Below are 24,719 nucleotides of genomic sequence, written 5' to 3'. Positions count from 1 at the left end.
TAACCTGATCAAATTGATTACCCATCCTCCTACTGTACTGACCGCAGCCAGTGATGCTTGACTTCGGTGTTTTGCCGGGGCGATCAGTCCAGTCCTTGAAGTGAAGTCATTCCTTGTTAAACCTGTAAAAACCTTACCAGTGTTAAAGAAAGTTGAAGTATTCCACTGAAAGTGTAGGGATCGAGTATAAATAAAACGTTTCGTGAAGTGAAATGCTGTTGTTGTACTTAATTTACGTCGCACTAAAGCTGCACAATGGGCTATTGGCGACGGTCTGGGAAACATCCCGGAGGAAGATCCGAAGACATGCCATCACAATCTTGATCCTCTGCGGAGGGGATGGCACCCCCGCTTCGGTAGCCCGACGACCTGCACGCGAAGTCGAGCACTTCACGGTAGAACAGTTTAACGAGGACCCATACCGCACACCCTCGGTCCCTACGCAGACTGATCCAAGTGGTCACCCACCCGCACACTGACCGTAGCCAGTGATGCTTGACTTCGGTGATCTGCTGGGTGTCTTAACGATCAGTCTGAAGTGAAATGCATTTAATAGGTGTTATATCAGTGACAACATGCAATCCCTGATGATAAGATTCTATCTTAATGATTCAGGGAATATTACATTGTTTTGACGCGACTTTGTTTACATTCGTGTATCAATGAGGTCATATATAATACAAATTCGACAATTGGATAAATATCGCGATAAATACCGCGAAGAATTTTTGACCGTTGAGGACGGGCGGACGGGCTGTTTTTCGAGCCCTGGACCAAGGATATACGGTATCGGTCCTCGTTAAACTGTCGCCTTCACGCGCAGGTCGTCGGGCTACCAAAATGGCGAAACCATCCGCTTTGGAGAGGATCAAAATTGTGATGACATGTCTTCAGATCATCCTCGGAGATGTTTCCCAGACCGTCACCAACAGCCCTTTGTGCAGATCTTGTGTGACGTCAATAAAGTACCTACCATAATAACATCGGAATTAGAAAGATCGTGTTAAAAGGGCAGAAAAATCTTAACTTCCGGAAAAACTGTCACCAAACGATTTGTCATTACGATGAAATCATCGCGAATCGAACACTTCAAAAAAATAACTTCCGGTCTGGACCCCCTACGGCAAACTTTCCCTCCGTTGTATACAGATCTGCTAGAAGTTGAAATCATTCTAAAAGTTATGCGTCAAAAATGACGAGTGTACGTTATTTTCGAAGGGACGACTAAAGATCACTTATTTCAAATCCCGGTTGGTTGTTGTTGTTTCTAATGCCATTTGTCAATCCAGCGAGCCTGCTAGGTGAATCCAGGGGTATTTAATGCCGAGGGTGCGTTTCTTGTTTTTTTCAGTAACGCCATCGATGGCCAAGAATATGATTTCAGCCGCGCACACGTCACAACCTGTTTATACATCGATTCATTCATCCACAGATCGTCATTTTGACACGAATCAAAGAACGATCCATTCTTTGTACCTCCAAAAGTATAAAAACATGGAGGACTTTGCGACCCGCCAAATTCATCAGTCCCTAGCGGAAATCGAACTCACGACCTCTTAGACATAAGCCCTACCCACCAGGCCCAATTTATTCTATGGATTGCCCAGCTGCAAAATGACACGAAAATCATGGCATCAAATTTTCAGAATAACATCAATCCAATGTTATAACCTAAACTATTGCTATGTTCACACATCAAAGTTTATTCGAATGATTACTCGACTACTTTTCTGTTTTTTCTTATTGTCAAAGTAACTGGCGTCACTACTTTCCCCCCCCCTTCCCCGTATAAGATTGAATCCCACAAGACTGGCTGGAATACTTTTTGATGCGAACTCACGTTTGCTCTACTTGGAGAAGAAAGCCTCCCACGAATAACCTGCTCGCTCCGACCACATTGTTGGCGAAAAATTGGGTAAGATTGGTAATGCACGACAAATTGGGTAATGCACGCTGAAAACATACTCTGCCGTGATTGGAAGTTTGCAACGTTTTGATGTTGGACTGCACACGTGTTTTGTGCGATTGCTGAATTTACATAGCGAGAAGAGTATTAAAAAAAAAAAAGGCATATTCCTTCACTGACGTTTGAAAAGTATCACTTTGTGTTGTCCCTCATTTTAAGAACTATCATACAAAGAATAATATTTAATTTTTTTCATTTGCCCGAAATAAGGCGGGACAGTAAACTGATTTTAAATGAATGGTTTCTTACACATACAAAAATCCAAATTTCAACTTAAAACTTGTGCATTATGTTTTGTTTTACTTCCTTGCATCTATTAATAAATTTAAAAAAATAAGTTGATTTTTTGCATTTTTTTTAATCAAAATAATTGGTAAGGGCGGAAGTAGTTGAAAAAGAAACAAATCTTCAAGTTTCTTTCACAAGTTAGTTCAAATTTTGCGTGATCAGTACACTTTAATCAGACCTTTTTGAAAGTCTTAACGCATAAATTCTTTTTCTATTACATAAGCTTAAAAGAAATTAATAAAAAAAATATTTTTTTTTAAAGAGAAACTCTCAACTTTTAAATTGTAACACAAAATTATATTTAAAGGGCAAATATTAATAATAAAGAAGGTCTTCTTAACAAATATACAACTTTATTTAAACTCTTAAACTAAAGTAACAGACTTGCTATAAAAATGAAAGACTCTGTCGCAGGTTTATATACATTCATTTATCTTTATAAAAGACTCCCCTCAAGAATCTGTGTCGACTGAAATACATCCAGAGCATTATGAGAACAATTCCAGCTACGTAAATACTTATCACCGTACTTTCTTTTGGCATGTAGCACTTTGTCACTTTGTAAGTATCAGGAGCAAATGCAGCCTAAAACAGAATAATAAAATAAGGAATTTCAACAATAATTACAATCCCCTTCCCAGTTTTCATGTGGTTGAAACCTGTTTGCACTTGTTTACATTCGTGTCTCAATGGGTTAACATTGTACGTTGAAAATAAATACAAATAGGAAGTATACAAGAAATCCATGACATGTATGATTAAATGTAAAAGTACTGCATACAAACTCGTACAAAATATATATCATTATTTAAAGTGCGTCTACTTATTACAATATAATAATATATTTTATACTTATATAATATATTGTCTAATCTATCCCATCGTTGAATTTATATTGTAAATTGCCTAATTTAACCAATTGATACACGAACATAAACAAGTTGCAAACAGATTTCAGTCACGTAAAAACAATAAATCTGATGATAATTAAGATTTTACACAGAATCTTAGAGTGAGTCGAATAATTTAGCCAGTGGCTGTAGCTAGACTCCAAATGTCTGTCCATCAGACCGTCGACCCTGAGGAAATCGAGGACCAGACGGGGGGGATAAGTATATGTCCTCTCAGGAAAGTCTCAAACAGTCCAGGACATGTTCGGGAGAAGCCTCCTCAGTTTGACATTTGGAGCAGATCTGGAAGATTGTCCTGCCTTCGAAAAACGAGAGGCATTTTGTGTGACCGCTTGCTAATCTGTAAATTGTGGTTTTAGAAGCTCTGTCACAATTAAGAGCGAATGAAAAACCTGGCTCTTTGCCTGCATACCAGTGATGGCAGGGAGGAATCGTCCACCCTTTCGAAATTTCAGAATTAACTACGGATTGATGTCCAACTCCTAATAGTTTAGATTTTTTTTTTTAACTATCCATCGTTGAACAGCTCATCCAATTTTGGGTTTACGACTACTAACGTTCAACTCCGCAGACTTGTAATTTTGAACCCAATCCAGAAGACAAGGAAACTCCTGGATTGGTACCTCCAGAGGTATTGATTTGTGATGTAAACATGGAGGACTTTGCAACTCGACAGATTTAACGTGCATCAGTCACCATTTACTACACGGGGAGTTTTACGCCGGCTGGAATCGAACCCACGAATTCTTGGACATGGGCCCAGTGCCCTACCAGCCAGGCTATTCCAGTCATAATAGTCTAGCTTTTCTTTTATATATAACCGTCGTCGAACAGCCGACCCAATTTTTTCGGACTTTAAAGAAGTGTTCTAATGTTCAACTCCATAGCCTTGTAATTTTGAACCTTATCCAGAAGACAAAGGAACTTCTAAATCGAATATTGGGAGAAATTTGCCTTCCTGGAGGACTTTTTGATGGAACTAACCCGCATTTGTATTACATGCAAAGGAAGACCACCTGAACCTCCCACGGTTAGCCTGTCGGCTAGGGGACTCTAACCCATGATCTGTCTACCACTGAGGATATTTCACGTCAGCACTAATAGTCTAGATTAAAAGATCCCTTCTTAAGATTTAAAAATCAACAGAATACATACATGAAAGGTATAGTTGAAACAATTTGTTGTTCTTTCAAAGAGGCATAATTTTTTTCTCCATAAACACGACACTTTTTCACTCAGTACTTTGAGGTGACCTACCTTTAACTATCGAAATCCTAAAATTTCATAAATAATTAGAGCAATTAAGATTCAGTGTAGTGTATATTTAAATGAAAGATAACCCAGCCATAAAATAACCATATTTTATCATTAGTTACACTGCTCAAAGCAATGTTTAAACATTTCATATGTTTTTAATTGATTTTGAGCAATGTCGAAACTTTGCTGGTGATACATATACTTTAAAGGATTCTAAAAAGTTATGCACATTATATGAAATTACTTTTATATACAATTGAGGAAAGGTCCCGGGGGAATCAGCGGTAAACGTATTATTGGTGAGAGTCCCCTTGCCGCCAGGCTAACCGTGAGAGGTTTTCCTCTCCATGCAGGTTAGTTCCACCGAAAAGTCCTCAACAAATACAAATTTCTCCCAATACTTGATCCAGGAGATTCCATGTCTTCAAAATGATAAGGCTACGGAGTTAGTCGACGTATACCCAAAAAATTGGGTCAGCTGTTTAACAATGGTTATAAAATAAAATGGAAGGAAATAATAAAAAGACTTACTAATATAAAACTGGGATCATTTTTATTTCTCCAGCTAAAAGATGGAATAGTCCATTCAGGTATCTGTTCTCTGTGAACAGTGAAACAGCCATGATGAGTGTGACCAGAAAATGCGGCTCTCGGCTCAAGTAAGCTCAGCACCTGTCAAAAATATGTCCCTATGAGCATTCCATCCTTTCCTTACGAATTCAATTCAAGTATCATACTTGCAAAACTTATTTAGACCTTATTATTTTTGAATACATATTTTATGGTACAAATTATAACAGGATTGGTATTCCCTGTACAGATTATACATGAATAGAAAACACTGTACTCTTGTGTGAGCTGTATAGGACTAGTTTTAATTCCTGGAATACAGAAAACAAATAATGCTATAGTAATTGAAATAGTTTAGTATAGTCATCCTTATATATCCCATAGATTGCATTTTTACCATTTTTTAAAAGAAAAATAATAAAATTCCGAGTATTTTTCCAAGTTTGAAAGGAAAAACTCAAAATTTCCTGCATTTTCCCTGTTATTTTATGCAATTTTTAAATTCCCTATATTTTCCAAGTTTTCCCTGTGGAGAGGCAACCCTGTATGAAGATTAAATGGAAATTTGGGAATATAACTTTTGTAACTTTTCCAAGCAAAATCTTACTTTTAGCAAATTATCATGGATTAACACAGAAAAATGAATTATTATTAATAAAGTTACATAAATGGTAAAACTAAATTACTACACGATCCATCATCTTCCCTTACGATTCAACAGCCCGGTCACAAACTCTATGCTTATAATTCTAATAATAACTATTTTTTTTTTAAACTAGTTGACGTCTATCCATCAGAAATGACATCTTATATTAGCTATGCGGCTTCTTGTACTGATGATGAGGATTCGACACAGAAAATGCTTCAAACAGTCGATGAAAATCTATGATAGTGGAAGTGAACCCCCCATTCAAAACCTCTGTAAAGATGCAAAACAGAAATCTGATGTTGAAAATTTATTGCTGAAAAAAAGAGCTTTCTCTTTTAGAATGATCCCGGAAATAGCCTGGGTCTCACCCTCTCATTCACTACTTCAGTAATGAAACTTTATGGGGTTTTTTAAATTTTTCACCTCATTATACATAGATAACAAGAATAGCTATCCCTCCGATGCTCAGATAAATTATCTTTCTGTCCATTTTATTGATTTTCTGACAATTCTATATCCATCAGTTTTCAGATTGTTCACTTTGTCATCTAGCTGCAAAAAATTTATATCATTGCTGACATTAGGGAAGAATTCAGCTAAATTTTTGCAATGACTGTGGCTCATTTAAGCTTATCAGAAGGCTGTATTTTTGTAAAAACATCGCAGTTTGCTATGTGTAAAAATACAGGCTTTTGACTGGCCAAATTTTTCCATCGTAATTGCGAAAATTTAGCTGAATTCCGCACTAGAAAGCCATGGATTTACGAAAGATGGATTTTTTGTGCAATGAAGTAGCTGACATGAAACTGTACTGATATTTTGTTTTTAAAAAATTTTCATTAATGAAGGAAACCTAAAATAAACTTTCAATTCGATTTGGGGGCCCCCTTGATGTGGGGGCCAGGGCAACTGCCCCGTATGCCCCAGCCTTTGTTAGACTCTGGCCCTGCGTGCGTTGTTCCTTCAATTAAAGATAGACCTGCTTCATCAAGCTTCTTTTAATATCGATCATCCTTCCTTTGAACATCATTCAGAAAAGACTTCAGCTTGGTTAAACAAGTATTCAAGTCATTATTTAATAATTTACGTTAACTCATTTTTTCTCCCTATCTATTATTCGCAACTCCGTGGCAGAATCGTGGTGACACTGTCGCAGAACATTACAGAGTTCCTGCTAAAAGATTTTTTTATTTGGGAAACAAAGAAGTTTTTCTTTTTTTTAAATCTGCAGAATTTTCCAAAAATTTACTGAAGCATTTTTTCTTCGTAAGAACTTTCTTCCCATTTCTGCAGAATTATATTCAAAAAATGCCTTTTTCGCATATCCGAGGTAAAAAAATTGCTCGTGATTTTTTTTTCAATTTTTTTTCCTTTAAATAAAAAAATTCCGCAATGATTGGCTATAGTTAGAATTTCAGATTCATATTAGATAAAGTAATTTCCAGATAGCAAAAATTTAAAACAGGTTAACTATACAAATATGTTTAGAACAGGAGAATATTGCCAATAACATTAAAATATTTATTCTTTTATATTTAGATTTTTAAAAAAAATTTTACATTTATTATTAAATATATATATATATATATACTGTTCTGTTTTATACATGAAGGGGTTTTTTTTAGCACTTTTGTTACTTTGAATTAGTAGCATATATATTTACTACTGCATATTAAAAATGTCTCTCAGAAAGGTATTAGTACTAGAGAAAATCGTAGCAGAATATTAAACAAAAAAACTGCCACAGGGATTCGTAATGAATGGTCCCATAAGAGTAGACTCTACAGAACAACAAAACATTTAAAAGATTTTTAAAAACAAATAAAATTACTTTATTAGTTGATCCTCTTGATAAACAATCCCAAAATTCTCTGAAAGGCTCATTAATGATATTAGATGGAGCTGCATCAATGTCTTTGCAATGGCTATCAGATGGACGGTACAGAGGAAAATGCTATAATTGAGGTGAAGAACCATTAGACCATTCTAAATCAAAATATCATTTTATGGTTAATGTACTATATAATTCACTCAACATTAAAAAATGATGGGGGGGGGAGGGAAAGAGAAGTATAGTCATACCTAAATTCACTTGTTGGATAATTTTTAAAACATACAGTTCATAAATTTTAGCAAAAAGATTAAATTAAAACAGTTTTTTTTTCCTCCTGTCTTTTAAAAGAGCAATAGATCTTTAAAACGCAAATATGAGGAGCGGAATTTCTACAGATCAGTGTGTCTCAATCCAGTTTACTGATGAAATGTTTCATTTTTTGGACACCTGAAATGAGTCATTTTGACTAACGGCATCATTTTTACACAAACACACTTTAGTTTTTCATTATTCACATATACTCCACAATGAAAAATGTTTTGATCCTAAACCTATTTAAACATAAATGGAATTTATATTAATTCTGATACAAATGTTGATTTTGCTGTTTAAATAACAAAATAGAGGCAGAAAATTATACAACCATTGTCACGGTAGCACAAGAATGTAAGTAAATATGAAATAAAAAAAAGGAAATATTAAACATTCAAAAAATAAATATTGAATTTAATTTCACTTGTTGTTGACTAACATGTCCATTCTAGGTGTCAAACCAGCCACACCACGTAAAGCGATCACAAGATTAATTTCGTTTTGATGCTTGGTTTTAATATTCATAACCGAAAAGGTAGCCACACATAATTCAATAAAATAAAAGGGAAAAATGCAATATAATGTTATGCATCAAGATGTGGAACTCTTTTTTCAGAATTGCTATGTTGGGGGGACCGAAAAGTAATGTCGTTTCGACGCATTAAATATTCGTTAGTCTTAAAAATCAATTCATTTTTTCACAATCCATTTCCGACACGGCATTGAAAGGCTGTTGCTAACGAGGGTGAATACATTACTGATTAAAAATAAAATCTTGATAACATATATCAAATGCACTGAAAAAAACATTACTTTCTGGTCCATCTAATATGATCATATCAATTAATTCTTCTAGTACCATCGCTATGCATGGACACAGGCGGGCAAGGCTTGAGGGCCCCAAGCACTCAGGGGTCCTTGAAAAAGGAGGGGAAATCTAACTTTTTATATATTTTATTAAAAAAAAAACTAAGAGCAAAAACATTGTATTACATATTTTTTTTAAAGAAATATATTCCTTTTTAAAAAGTGTGCATTTATTTATATAAATAGTGATTGATTATCAAGCAAACACCAGTAATTTGAATCACCAAAAAAACTTTGAAAAATAACCGAAACCTATTTCTCTAAGTTTTTAGGTACTCAACTAATTTCTCTAGAAAAGCTTGACCACCACCCACTCCGTTTAGTATTAATAATGAGTTAAATAAAGCAATCACATTGAAAGAGTTACGCATAAGAGAGCAACTTTTAAACTGGTTAAGTGCATTGAAAGATGTTTTAATAACTGACTTTTTAATAATTAGAGGAAATAATTCATACCTTTTGAATTTATTTATTTGTTAAACATTTATGTTCTTTTAATTTAATAGTTTTAATTAGATTCTTGTTTTTGGAAATTATTTGGATTGCAATTGGTTAGTATCTCATTTTTAAAAATAAAACAAAAATTCTGCATAGTTTAAAAATGTTTTATTCTATGTGCATCGAGTTTTTTGGGGTGATAAAAATGTCTCAGAACAGAAAAAAATAAACAATTTAATATTTTTGGCACTTGAAAATTTATACTTTTAAAGCAGTAATTTTAGACTAAGTTAAAAGTAGTTGTTACTTACTGTCATTTATTTAGCTCAGTAATCATGAAAACTCTTTAAATAGTTTTTTTTCCCTCTCATAGTTAACAATTTATCACTTGTGCAATTAATGCCCAACTGAAAAATCCTGAAAGTTTCTTGAGTAGAATCATGAATGATGCATTTCAAAAGATAAATGTCTTCAGTAATTTAAATCATTGATATTTTAAAAACATGAAATTCTAAATTAATTATATGCCACATAATTTAAATGAATAATTATGTATAAGTTTACTTTTATCTTTAATCACATTTATTATTCTACTAGAAAAGATATCTACAAATGAAAGCGACGCCAAGTATAAATTCTAGATCTAATGTTCTCGATAAAATATACAAGAATTTTTACACATAAATGTGATCGATGATTTCTGGAAACTTCTGATTTCCAGTTCTCAAAAAATTCGGAAATCCAGATTTTTTTTCCGGAGCACAATCATCTCTGGGTACAGTATTGAGAAAAGGAACTATTTTACAGCTTTACTGAAAATGAAGGTAATTTTATAAAACATTACAAACAAGTAGTTTACATTGTTTTCTAAAAGCTATTACAAATTTTATTTATACTAAATTACATTGAATTTTAAAGAATTAAAAAAAATTTACCTGTAGAAAAATTGGTGGACTATATTGTGGAAGAGTTTTGTATTTTTTACAGTCAGCACCTTCTCCTTGATTCTGAAATTATAACTAAACTAATTTATACTTGGTCATTAAATGTATCTACAACATTTTTGATTTTCAAATTCATGACTAATTCCAAGAACTTTTCGCAATTTACCAAAGTTATTATACCAAAAACAGAATAAATTTAAAAAAGCATTATAATAACATTAAATTTAAAAAATAGAGTAAAGAAAGAGTTGAAGCAATAAAACAGCTGAAAAAAATACAAAGGCAAATAATCTTCTTTTTCTCTGCAGAATTATAGTCTAAAGATACTTTTCTTGTTCATCGGAAAGGAAAGAAATACTCCTGATTTTTCTGTTCTCATTTCGGAATTAAAATAATTTGCCAATGAATGGCTTGCTTCAGTTAGAATTTTAAATTGATAAAATAAAAAATATAAAAAAATTTGAAATCACAGAAGTTTATAAGATAATTTGCTCTAGAAATGGTGTTTTTTCTTTCATTTTTTTGAAAGAATACCATAATTTTTAAAGAACATGATAAAAACATTTTATATTTTAACAAAATATGACTGTGAGTGGGGATTTTGTAACAAATTCAGATAATCGAAATACTGTGAAATCGGGTATTTCTGTAAATTCCCTTTTAAAAATTAGATTTTTCGGTGACCGAAATCCATGACTTCTAATGAATTTGCAGGTGGGCAGATACCCTGTCATTTAACCCAAACCAGCTGAAATTAAGCATTAAATTATGCAATATAAATCCTGCATGATTTAACCACTTTTATGACTATGATGAGCTTACAAAACTGAATAATAAGTGTTAATAAAAAAAAATATGAGAAAGTATAGTTGACTCCCCATAAAAAGCAGAATTGAATTTCTTAGATAAAACTAAATAGTAATAATAGATTAAATACAGTATATAGACATATTCACTTCTAAGAAAAATAATTTGAAGCATAATAACTAAGATAAACTTACCTAAGACTTTAGTGAAACCAATAATTTAACAGTTTTTACTTTCAAACTGCGCAAATAAAATCAATAAAAAAAAATTTTGGCAAATAAAATCAATAAAAATAATTTTTGGGAAATAAAATTCGCAAATATTTTGTACTGCACAGCAAATTCAGTAAATTAGGTATGAGATTGTGAAGAAGGAAGAAGCTGTGTGCATAAAATAAATAAGGTTTGAAATACAGTTATATACAGATTATTTTATGAACACCTAATTTATTAGCTAGAACAAATTACAAACTTTTCTCACACAAATGCAAAACCGGTTCATCTAAAAGTAATACTAATTAAAAAAAAGCTTTTTTTTTTATTTATTACAAATGGTTCCACATACCTAAGTGTAAATGACAGGAATTAGTTCTTGAAAAATAATCCTCTTTAAGTTAGAAAAAATTTAAATCAGGAAAACAAGTTTTCACCGACTATCTGGCCTCTATTGATATATATTTATGATACAGTTTAGTATCTGCACAAAATTATGGGGGAGTTTTAAGGACACTATCAACCTTAAAATAAATATAAACAGCATTAATCAACTAGTGCTATGTTTTTAATTGAATTCTACCACAAATAAAATTCTGGTAGGGAAAGTAATGTAGCATTAATACTGTATATAAGAACTTGATTCTGTCTTGAGGTACCCTAGAAGAATATACTAGGGTATATCAGAGAAAGTAAGAATCATTACCCTGGAACACTTGAGTAAGTGAGAGGTTTGTTTGAGTTTCTCTTCGGCTGGTTTACAGAGAAAGCAGTTATCACCATGCAATGCCATACTGCTGACTAAGATGAATATATTCCCTTTCATGGTTACCATTTCAACAGATGACACATTGAATGCTTTACTAAACCTCTCTTTCAAGGCTGGTCTTATCCTAAGAAAATTAAGAATATGCGTTATTAGTCCCTGCTGAATGGTGGAAAGGTTATCCACTCTTACTTGCAATTCAATATTATTCACATTTAGCACTTTAACGCATACTTTCGCAGGCATTTGTAACAAAAATGCCGAAAAAGGTCATTACTGTTTATTCTAAACAACTTTCTCAAAAATTTTTTAAATAAAACGTTTTTTTTTTTTTTAACTCATAAATATTTTGCATAATATATTACTTTAACTTCCTTTTCATGAAATACCTTTGAGGATTGCAAAAAGGGAGCTCTTTCTGAGAGTAGACTATTGAAAAGGTCGAGAGATTGATTACTTGAGTAGTTTATGTGCAATATATATGCATTTATTTTTTCTTCTACAGCAAGCAGCATCTACTTTCTAGGCAGCAATTCTGATGCTCGACAAATACAATTCCTAAGACACGGAACTGTTCACAATGAAAGAAAAGTTTTAGAATGTGCATTGAAACAGCTGAAATAACAGCTGCTTCTTTAATTTCTAATAATGAGTAATATTTGTCCTTTTAAAAAAAAACTCAGAGCAACATTTTTCTAACCATATCATTTAACTGTGCTTCATTATATAAGTTAAGTTGTCTTTAGTGAATGACATAATTATTTTGTAATAACTTTATATTTTGAATCTACGCATAAATGAAAGATTATCAAAATTAGAATTGTTATAGTTTTTGCAAATTTTTTATTATAGAATACATTATTTTAGAATGCAGACAAAATGATTACATTCATCAGATAATGCTTTTATTTTGCATCTTAAAAAATAGAAAATATATTTCTTAAAGGTTACCAATTCAAGGTTTGCCAAAAGCTATTGTTTACCCAAGATAAGCCTCTATTGTCTTGCATAAATTATCTCTGATCGCTTATAAGTTTTGGCAGCTTGCTCCCACGATCGCTCTTGGAAATATTTCTTAGTTGTTGTAGCAGGTAATAAGGGAAGGGGGGAATGAGTAGTAGGGCAGAAGAACTATTGAGGGTCTTATGATTTCGGATCAGTGGGGGAATCATTTTTTTTTGGTAGGTTTTTTTTCCCATTGAAAAAAGTTTTGTTTAAGTAACAAATTCAATGTATCTTTGCTGTCTTATTGATGTATTTGTAACTGTCTTCAAAAAAAATTAATGTAAAGTAAAAATTTTATGTTTTAAAGATGATTGTTATTTTTTAAGTTATTAAACTTTTCAACAACTAAAAAAATAATTCATTCTAAAAAACAACATTATAATTCATAACATTATAAACAACATTATAATTCATTCTAAAAAAAATAATATATTATACAAATAATCTGCATTTAATTAAATTTAAATCATTATTTTAATCAACTGACGAAAGTTTTTAAGAATCGAAGGAAGGAAAAACTAAAAAAAACTAATTTAAGATTTTCTATTTATAAAAAATTATTTATCATAAATAAGAAGGATAAATAGATAGAAAATTTAAATTATGATGGCAAAACAGCGAGATTAATAAAAAATATTAAACCAACACAAAAAAGAAACCAGCAAATATATAAGTTAATCGATGTAATTCATTACATTGAAGTTAAGCCAAATTATAGTCAATTAAATAAAGCCGAATTATAATAAACTGATGATTTATTAAAATCATTAAATTATCTAACATATTACTAATTAATCATTAAGAAACGCAATATATTTCCTACCTAGTTATAAAGAAAAAAGAAAATGATAAAATACAAGAAAAACTTATTAATCAAATTGAATAAAAGCAACTGTTAAAAATTACCAAATAGAAGAAAATAATTAAAAGAAACACTAACACAAATATTAAAACCCCGGACAAGGTAAGATATGAGATCAATTGCATTAAAAAAAAAATTCTTAATCTTAAAACTCATGAATACGAAGAATTAATTTATTTAGTATGAAATTTATTGCAAACAGAGAAAAAATTAAAGAAAAAGAAAACACAAAACATGGTGGAATCTTCTGCTTTTATTTATAAAAGCGGACAATTTTTAACAAAAGCAGATGTGAAAACTTGCAAAAATTACTTTTCTCTCAAGAATCAGAATTCCTTCAAATAAAAAAATAATATTTCTTTGACAAACATCAAAAAAATAAATCTAGCAGACAATAAAAATGCTTTGTTCTCAATAAGTAAAGCATGATCTAAAATTATAAATCAAAAATAATGAGAACTGAGAAACAAAACTAGATTTTAAAAAAACTAATATGTCGATACTCTCAAAGCAGAAGTTTCAACTCGGACATCCGATTGAAAGCACTCCAGAAAAGCTTAAGAATAACAACATGCTCAGGATATGCTTAATAACGGATACGCTTTTTTTTAAAAAAAAATAGCAAGCGCAAGCTACGAACGGAAAAGTGAAATCCTGTAATTTGATAGGGCATCAAATTCCCTGACAATTACGGGTTTTGGGGAAAAGTTATACTTTCCCCTGACTTTTTCTTCTTTTTTTTCTGATTCTCATTTTCCCTGACAGTTCCCAGTGCGTAATATTAATTTACAAATGATTTTGGTTGCTAAACACCATAACTAAAGCTACACATGTTAGTAACGATCTCTGACACATGGGTGCTTCTTTATTTTATTTACTTATTTTTTACAAGGCACACATCAAAAATAACAGCTGCACCTTTTATATCTCTTTACACCCATCGCTAAATTTCTGATTTCTTGGAGACATTCATTCTTCATTTTTCACTGCATCATTCACGTTTTCTATTAGATCATTTTTTTAAAGAGAATTTTAATTTAACGAAGCATCTCAAAATATCGAGAAAAACAATTTAAACTTAAGCAGATTCTGATTTAACAATACAAATTTTATCTTCACAAGTTCAGTCAATACCACTCAACATAAAAATAACACTATTTAAAAAGAAAAGAAAAATTAAATTTTCGTTAGAAAACAATTTTTGTTTTTTTTTGGAAACTTAATTTAAAAAAAAAAATATGGAAATAAATATTAAATGATGGACTGAATTCAATCCTGTGGATCCTTTCTCAGGATTGAAGAGTGGCCCCCCATGTCTCTGAAAAGACCCACATTTTATTTAAAGGTGTTGACATTGTACGGTTTGAGCATACATGAAATTTGTCATTAAAATTGACACTTTGATTTGCCAATTAACGTAAAGTATTTTAAGTTAACACTTTAAATGAATGAAACTTTGGATTGAATGGGACTTTACACATTAGATCAATAAATGGTATTTTGATGGAAGGATTAAGAAAAGGTTACTCACCCATAATGAAATCCAATATCATGATTACCAATGACTATATATAACTTAGTATTTTCAGGTACATAGAATAAACTATAAAAACGTTTAATATAATTATTAAAATCTTGATCACTGCAGTGATAGCCTTCATCAAATATATCACCTACAAAGAATAAATAACCAATCAACTTGACTGAAACACTACATGCAATTGATAACAGTGATATTTTTTGGTTAAGATATGAAACTGTATTTCCTTTCTTGGAATGTTTTTAAAAAAACTCAAATGCTAGAAAACAACATGCTGAAGAAAGATCCCAGTTTTTTTTTCTTTTTTTTTTTTTTTATCTCAACGTTTAAAAAACATGTTGTTTTCCCTAGTGTTTTTTTTTTCTTGCAAAAACAAACGCAAAAATAAAGTTTATTGAAATAAAGTTATTAAAGTTACCTGTTATTCAATGATAACAGGGTATGTAGCCAAATATTTCAACAAAAATTAAGCACCTTTTAAGTACGTTTAAAGCACTCAAAAATATTTTTAAGCACAATATACATTAACAAAATGAAAAATAATTTTCAAAAACTACACTTGATCATGATAAAATAGCCAATTTCTGACAAAGAACTCTTTTCTTTATTATTATTATATTAGCCATTATAAAAAGATCTAGAGATATTTTGGTTCGTTTTGAGAGTGTAGAAAATGAAGCCTGAAATTGAGAATATCTAGCAATATGCAGCAGAATTGCACATGAGAGTGCAATAATCTCACAGAACCCAGATCAGTAGACGCACATGTAGACTTACAAATATTTCATCAAACATGAAAAATGATTTGTTCTTCCATACGCTATGGATCGGAGGTACTCCGAAATGGAATGTGGTTGAGTGAATGGTCAAAACGTTGAATAGAACATTGTGAAAAGCACTCTTCTGTGCGAAACGTACGTGTATACATTCCGAAAATCGACACGGTAAAGAAAAAAAATCTCATTTTCGAAAAGGGAAAATTAAGCATTTTTCAAAACCACCCAATGAAAAAAGAACCTTTAAGGGCTTTCAAAAAACGAAAATAGAAAAAAAGCACCATTAAGCACTTTTTTAAAATGCTACACACCATGGATAAATCAAATTATGAACAAAATATATGAAGGCATTCAGTCAGTAGAAAGGATATAATTTTAGAATTTTTTTGTGGTCTTGCTTAGATATAAAAAAAAAATTTATACATTAATTAATAATTGAAATCACCATTACTTTTCTGTCTAATTAAAAAAACTTCAATTAAAAACAAAATATACATAAATATTAATGTATCGTTATTGAACTCTCCCTTTAAATGTTTGTAGCATACTATACAAGATTTATATTAAATCAATATATTTGTGAAATAATGTAAATTTTCAGCAAAATAAAGTAATACATAAATAAATGTACCTAATATAAAAACAGCTTGAGGATTGTGAAGACTCATTGCAGTTTGGAAAGTTCTATACATTTGCCACTCTCTGAAATTAAACATTTAACTTCTTTAATTCTTAATATAAATAATTCTTTTTACAAAATATCACAGGTAATATAAATTAAGCTTTTTGGATAACAAAGCTAAACTGTTATTTCTTAACCATTTTTAACCAGGATTGGCAAAAATCATGATTTTCTAACAACAACAAAAAATTGTAATTATTCAAAACAGATTTTTTTCAACATTTACCCATTAAATCTATGTTAAAGTATTTGACAAAATGAGTTAATATATATATATTATTTTATAAGGACACTTTTGACCTTCTTTAAAATTTATGAGTCTATTTTAAACATCAAATAATAAATTAGTCATCATTTCTCTAGTTAAAACCTTCATTATTAATTAAATCAATAATGAAGGTTTAAGCTTCTCGGAATTCATTAAGAGTTTGGGGGAACTACTGACCCCCGAATAACTCCTGAAATAAAAAATTTGACTCTATCTGACAAATAGGGCTGTCTATGGGTTGAGAAAGTTTATTAAATCTAGGTCTCTTTCTAGAAAAACGAAGTTCTTCATCTACAAAACTCTCGTCCGGCCAGTCTTGACACACGCTTTCGAAGCTCGGACCGCGACAAAATGGGAGGAAAATTGTATCACGCTATGTGAGAGAAAGATTTTGCGGAGTCTATTGGGTATTGTCAATGAAAACAATAACTGGAGAAGGAGGTTTAACTTTGAATTGTATAAGATTTATAAAGAACATGACATAATTAAATACATACAAATAAATAGAATAAATTGGATGGCCCACGTGATTGAATAAGTGATGACAATAAAATAAAAAATATGCTGCTTTTTAAGCCTACTGGAACAAGAAAGCGGGGAAGACAGTGGTCGAGATAGGCAGATTTTCTTGCAATGACTGAAACGAATTGCAGATCAGGGATAAATCAGAAGTCATGGAGAAATCTTGAGAAGAAGGCCCACATTGGACTGTCTGGCCAACTATGATAATAGAGAATCACAATACTAAAACTTCCTAGTAGAACATTAAGCACACACATTGTAAGCATAACATAAGCGGAGGGATACATCAGAAGCTTATTGTTTACGCTCAGTCACAATAAATAATTTTGTTATTCTTTTGTTATGTAAGTTTAGGAATTGCATGCAAAAAGTTTTTGATGCAATACTACATAAGACTGATGCACAAAGAAATTAAAAAAAAAAAAAAAAGATTTAAACTGTCTTCAAGACTGAATGAACTAAACCAAATTTTCTAGATAATAGCTTGTGGGTCAGGAATCACAATTAAAATATAATGTTAATACTGGTAGGTAGGTACTTTATTTATGTCGCACTAGAGCTGCATAATGAGCTATTGGCAAAGGTCAAGAAAACATCCCTGAGGATGAAACGAAGACGTGCCGTCGCAATTTCAATCCTTTTCCAGGGCTCCCCAGCTTCGGTAGCATGACGACCCGTACATGAAGTCGAGCACTCTACGATACGACTGTTCGACGAGGATCGATACTGCCCACCCTCAGTCCCTATGCGGGCCGATAGAAGTGGTCACCCGCCCGCTTACTGACTGCAGCCAGTGATGCTTGACTTCGGTGTTTTACTCTAAATCCCTGTGTCTTAACAATCAGTCCACTGCGGGGAAATGTTAATACAGAGAAAATGCGCATTGTGTTTCATTTTTAAATTTAATCATTCACGTAATTCGAGTGAGCAAATAATTTTTCTTAAACCTGTTTATTAGACTTTAAGTAAATTTGAGTAAATTGATTATAAAAAAAAATTCTAAGCAATACATTATTGGTTATACAGGGGCGACATTCAAATTTAGAAAAAAATTACACACATTATACACAATATATTAAGATGAAACACACAGTCACTTGTGTGAGCTATATTGGGCTAACTTTACTATCTTTAATTGCTGGAAAAACTTAAAGAAAAAAAAAAAAGAATCGATGAACATACTTAAATAATGTTAAAGTAAATGAAATATAGTTGAAATATCCTTAAATATCCCATAGATTGCACTTTGAGTAATCACCATTTTTTAAAAGATGAAAATAAGAAACAAATTTTCTGTATTTTCCAGGATTTCCCTGTTCTCCCTGTGGAGAGGCAACCCTATTACAGGGTGCATAGCCAAATTTTTCAACAAAAAATAAGCACCTTTTGAGCACTCAAACAATATTTTTAAGCACTTTAAAAAAATATCATAATTAGGCAGGGTTGGCAAGTTTTTCATGATTGACAGTTTTAACCATCATGTAAAAAAAAAAAAAACCTTTGGACATAGTTTTTTTAAAGTGTCAGAAACCCAAAATTTTGTAATAAGTTTTAATTAGCTACTATAAATATAAAGTATTTTTAAATTCACTAAATGGGAAAGAAATTAATTGAAAAAAAATTTATACATAAATTGAATCTTCAAATAAAATTAGTCTCTTGAAAGTAGTTAAGTAACTTCAAACGTAATTTGTAATCACTACATTTAAAAATAAATAGTTGCAGTTTTAATAAAGTAGTGCTATTTGTAGTAACAACTAAAAACTGTAGTTTTTCATAATAATAAAATTTTTGTGACACATAATATTTAAAAAATATAATATGACAAATAATTAATGTATAAAATAAATATACCTCCTTAGTTTATCAAACCAATGGCCAAAACGTGGTCCCAGCAAGTGAATATCTGCTAGCAGCATAACTTTTACAGTAGAATGTTGTGTATTGGTTTCTAGTTGAGGCCAAGTACATTGCAGTAGCACAACATAATAAAATGCAACCTAGAATTGCAAGTTGTAATAATTAAAAATTAAGCTGTACTGATAATTACAGCCAATTATTTTGAATAATATACACTCTTATATCCATTTAAGATAATTCATCACATAATAATGCATTACGCAGATTTCCTTCTAAGCTAAAACCCACACACCCTAAGAATCAGAATAAGTGCCCCAATATATTAAGGTGGGGTGCAAAGGCTTATTAGAGTTGATTTTTTTGGTAAATCCACGTGGTTTTCTGATCATTTTTTGGGAAGAAATAGATAGTGTTCTGGCCATTAATCGTCTTTTTTCTGATCGTTTTCTTATAGTTTTTAAAGTTCCAATACATTTAATACATTATTACAACATGCAGAGTTTGAACTTGAGCTATCACTTTTTTGAAGTGTCTGATTCATAAAGATTCCCTCGTAATTTCATGTCGTTTGATGATGGGTTTTTTTTGTGGAAGTTATTTATAATTTTTTAGGCCCTTTTACATGGATTTTTAAATTCCAATATGTTTAATACTATGTTACCACGACGTTCAAAATTCGAATTTGAGTTATCTCTACTGGATGCGCTCGATTCGGGACGATTCTATCACAATACCATGCCATTTTTTTATAGGTTTTTCGGCAGTTATTTATCATTTTATTAGCCCCTTTCACAAGATTTTTCAAATTCCCGATATTCTTAATGTGAAGCTATTAAGATGTTCGATTCTGGATGATTCCATTTTAATTTCCCGCAGTTGGATGATATTGAGAAGTTTGTGTCGATTCTTTAATACTTGATATTGTATAAGCACAAACTCCGGTTTTGCTAGTTATTAATAATTTTACTGGCCTTTTGCATACGGTTTTCATATTTTCCCCCTAAATTCTTATAAAACTTAATACAACTTTTAAATTTCGAATTTGAGTTATCACTTTTTAAGGCGTTTGATTTGCACAATACCATCATAATTGACATCGTTTCCAGGAATTCCCACTCGTTTTTTTCTTATTCTGATAATTTTTATGTAATGCTATTATGAAAAGTGAGTTTTAAGATTTAAGAAGTCACCTTTTCACATTCTCAATTTAGATCGATTCTACCCCAAATTCACGTCGTTTATGTTGTTTTTGTTTCAGCTGTCGGTCGTTTCTCGATTCTTACCTTGTGTTCTTTTTTTTTATTCTGACGATTCTTAATACGATGTCACAGCGCATTTCATATTTTAGTAATCACTTTTTCACACGCTTGTTTTGCGACAATTCCATCGCAAGTTCACGGTCATTTTCAATCGCTTCTTTGGCAGTTATTACAATTACATATCTTTTTTTTTCTCTATTCCTTTTGACATTGTTTTTAAAATCCCGATAAGTTTAATGAGTTACTATTACGACATGTAACATTCTCAAAATTTGAGAATTACTCTCCTTTTAAAACTAATTTATAGAATGTGCAAATTTAACTGAGGAATTATATAAAATTTTATCTTTAAATAAGAAAGTTTTTTCTTAAGGTAAAATAAAAAACTTTGTAAATTTTGGGTGTCTCAAAAGTTACACAAATATTTGTGATAGGTTCCCCCTTTCAAGGGGAAATAATGCCCTTTTCAGCTTCTCTGCCTTTTTAAGGTCTAGAATGAACACTGCATTAGATAATTAGGATTGCCACTCAATTCTGGAGAAAAAAATTCCCTATACACATTATATTAAGAGGACTGCGCTCTTGTGTGAGATACTTTGGACTAACTATAACATTTTTAATTGCAGGAAACAGTTACGGAAAAAGAACATATTTAAATAATGCCATAGTAAATGAGATAGTTTAGTATATCTGAAATATCTTCCTTAAATATCCCATAGATTGCATTTTGAGAGGTGACCATTATTTTAAGGACGAAATTAAGGAACAAAATTCCCTGTATTTTTACAGTTTGTAAAGAAAAGGTCAAAATTCCCTGTAATTTTAGGTGATTTCTTAATTCTCTGTTCTATCAGTGAAGTGGTAACCATTGTAATATTGTATAATAATATAATAGCTTATTTGCTGTGGAATAATTATGAATGGGTTCCTTTCTACGATTTTTTTCTATTTTTCCACAAGCCGAAGCTAGTCACCAAAACTTAGCAATTATTTTGACAGATCTTGGATGCTTGCAAAAATACATTTTTATCATTATAAAATTTTCATTAGAGTATACCTCACAAAAGAAAAACAAACAAGCAATCAAAGAACAAGTTTTTCCAACATGCCACCAGTTAATACATCTCATAGATCGCATTCTTTTTAAATCTTAGCATACAGTCAATTCTAAAAAACAGAAAAGAAAACATTGTTTTAATCAACTATATTTACAACAATGGGGATATTTCCGTAGTGTGATCTGTTGCGTCAACTACAATGCCAAATAGATTTTAAACTTAGATTTTTTTTAAAAAAAAACATGTAGATGTTTGCCCGTGGGTGGTTAAGAGGGGATACTTCTGTATCCTGATCTGCACAACCAACTACAATCACCAAAGTGCCAAATAGATTTTAAATTTGCAATTTTTAAAAAAAAAAAAAAAAACATGTAGATGTTTTCCCGGGCAGCTACTTGTTATACCTTTGGAGTTAGTCCCTATCTGTGATGTCTTTTTTAGTTTCTCACAGGCTGCTGCCAGGAATGTGCCAAGACTTGGCGACTATTCTGCCACAGATCACGATACGGAATTCATAATACATAAATCTTTAAAATTGTGCTGCTATAATTCATTTTATAAGCCCTAAAACTTCATTATAATAGACAAAGTAGATAGTCTTTGCAGTTTCAATTAAGTAAACATTAAAACTATACAAAAAATACTTAAATTGCATCATTTTAGTAATGCTATAAACATTATGGAGAAAATAATTAGCTTGAATGTCAAATATAAATTAATAATTTTATTACACTGGTTGTTAGACTGTTAAGAGAAAAACATCAAACAATTTTTATTTAAGATAATCAAACAAAAATTTAGTTCCTAAATCTTAAAATATTATTGAAATAAACAAAGTAAATCTCTCCCTTAATTAAGAATAATTTTAATTCAAAATAATTTAAAAAAATAAAAATATTTTATTTTAAACTAAGAACAAAGATGTTTACTTGTCTGAATTACAATTACTAATAAATGCAAAATGAAAAAGCAGTTGCCAAGTGAGCTTCGAATAAAAACGAGATGTATTAAAACCAATAAGGTATTTTAGACATGATTAACATATGTAATTAGTCAAGTTTTATTTCAGCAAAAAAATCGATTTGTTTGTTTTGAAGACCGACAACCACAAATTGAGTTGAGTTGTACTAGAAAACAATTACATTTGCAGGTGGGCTGTTGCCTGGCTACCATGGAAACTAACACCTATTTGATTGGCTGTTGCCGTAATCGTTATTGCCTATCGAAATGGGCTATAGATGGCGCCGAACATAACTCATGATCAATGTGTGAAGAGTCATAGGAGAAAGAAGGGCGCAAGTTTCTGTCTTGATTTTCAGATAGATTAAAAACTTATAAGTTAAAAAATTATATGGAACTGAAAGCTACATTGAACATAATCGTCGTCAAAAGAAAGCGTCGTGAAAATTAAAAAGAAAACATTTTGGACAGTTAAATATGAAATATATTAAGTTGTTGTTGTTGAAGTTCATTTACGTCGCACTAGAACTGCACAATGGGCCATTGGCGATGGTTGGGGAAGCATCGCTGAGGATGATCCGAAGACAAGCCATCACAATTTTGATTCTCTGTAGAGGGGATGGCAACCCTGCTTCGGTAGCCCGACGACCTGCACGTGACGTCGAGCACTTTAAGATAGACTACACAGACTGATCCAAGTGATCACTGATCCCTACGCAGACTACGTAGACTGATCCCTACGCAGACTGATCCAAGTGATCACTGACCTCAGCTAGTGATGCTTAACTTTGGTGATGTGCTGGGAACCATGTCTTGACGATCAGTTCACTGCGGGACAGAATTAATATATAACACTTTTTATTTTAAACAGCGTCTAAAGTTCATTTTTGCTTAAAAACTTTATTAAGAAAAGTTATTTTCTTTAACAAAGCAGTTTTTAAAAACAAGTAAATACTTCAAAGAAGTATAAACAAAATATAAGAATTATTGAATAAAATAAATTATTTAAAAGTTAGTTTTTTTGTCATCCTATCTTTTTACAATCTAGTTACGTTTATAACCATTTTTATTACTTATTAGTAGTGTGAATTCATCTTAATAGTTTTCTGGTGGTTACCAAAAGCCAAATAAGGGTCTACCAATGAACTATCAAGTACTTTGTACACTTATCCTACTCCCTCACATTTCCGACTATCTATTTCCTCTAAAAAACAGTCCTCAAAACTAAGAAAATATATGTCTCTATTGATACATTTGGAAAAAAAGGGCAAGCTCACCAATGGAATTCTATGGAGTTTTGATATCTTTTTGGAAGAAAATGGGCAAATTAAACATTTTCTTCAGTTTTTTAAAATATCAACGGTTGATTTTCATGTAGAGTATAGTTTTTAACAAACTATTTCGCAAGTTTCGACTGATAATTGGGTAATAATTGAGTACTTGCACTTCAAAAGAAGTGGACAACCAACACCAATGCATGTGACCTATGATGTCAGCAGCACCAGTTAATCTTTATCCGCAATAGGTATTAAAGTTGAGCTAAGTTTGTCTACATAACTCAAAATGTTAATTACCTTTAAGTTAATTTCATAGAGGGCAGTATAGTACATCGAATTTTTGTTGAAACATAATTCTTTCTCTTCTACTTCCTTTAATTAACTTAGATTTATTATTTGCTCATGTTGTTTAAGATTTTAAGTCATTAGCGTATGTATATTTGACCGAAGCGCCACCTTTAATTTTCTTTAGATTTATTTGTTTTAATATTTCACTTTAGGTTGCGTGGCAACCTGAGATAGTTTTTTGTTGTTGTTCTTTTCTGTTGTAATTTAGAATTATAATTTTTAGAATCCGTTTTTGATGCTAAATTATTTGTTATTAAAAGATTAAAGTTTTATAATTGTTGTCATTCATCTGTAGAACTTGTAGTTCATTTGATTGATTTTATTTAAAAGGCGTCCGCATTATTTATTTTAGCTTATTATCGACATTTTGTGGCGTCCGCGACAGGACGGTTGATACGCTATTTCTGATTTGAAAAATGTTTTTAGCATCAAAAGGATTTAAAAAGGAAGATCTTATTATTGTTGCCCAAGAAATTGGCGA

At 31.3% G+C, this 24,719-nt stretch overlaps 1 protein-coding gene across 2 annotated transcripts; it reads right to left on the bottom strand.

The window, feature by feature from the left end:
* Nucleotides 1–2,587: 2,587 nt before the first annotated feature.
* On the bottom strand, nt 2,588–22,795 carry LOC107447525 (metallophosphoesterase 1). 2 transcript variants are annotated; one of them, XM_043055883.3, is made up of 10 exons: nt 22,583–22,795; nt 21,653–21,762; nt 19,331–19,476; nt 16,636–16,706; nt 15,220–15,361; nt 11,762–11,948; nt 10,028–10,099; nt 7,473–7,595; nt 4,954–5,094; nt 2,588–2,839 (listed from the first exon to the last, which is right to left on the bottom strand). In XM_043055883.3, exons 2-10 carry the CDS (start codon nt 21,731–21,733, stop codon nt 2,681–2,683), a joined length of 1,122 nt encoding a protein of 373 aa, XP_042911817.2. In that variant the 5' UTR covers nt 21,734–21,762; nt 22,583–22,795; the 3' UTR covers nt 2,588–2,680. The 2 variants fall into 2 exon arrangements, with proteins under 2 accessions (XP_042911817.2, XP_042911818.2); XM_043055884.3 differs by having other exon boundaries at nt 22,596–22,784.
* Nucleotides 22,796–24,719: the final 1,924 nt, after the last annotated feature.

Source organism: Parasteatoda tepidariorum, chromosome 1, assembly GCF_982258835.1.
Source record: "Parasteatoda tepidariorum strain Cologne lab strain chromosome 1, Ptep-v5.0, whole genome shotgun sequence".
NCBI classification, from domain to species: Eukaryota; Metazoa; Arthropoda; class Arachnida; order Araneae; family Theridiidae; genus Parasteatoda; species Parasteatoda tepidariorum.
This window is presented reverse-complemented; position numbering and strand designations above follow the sequence as displayed.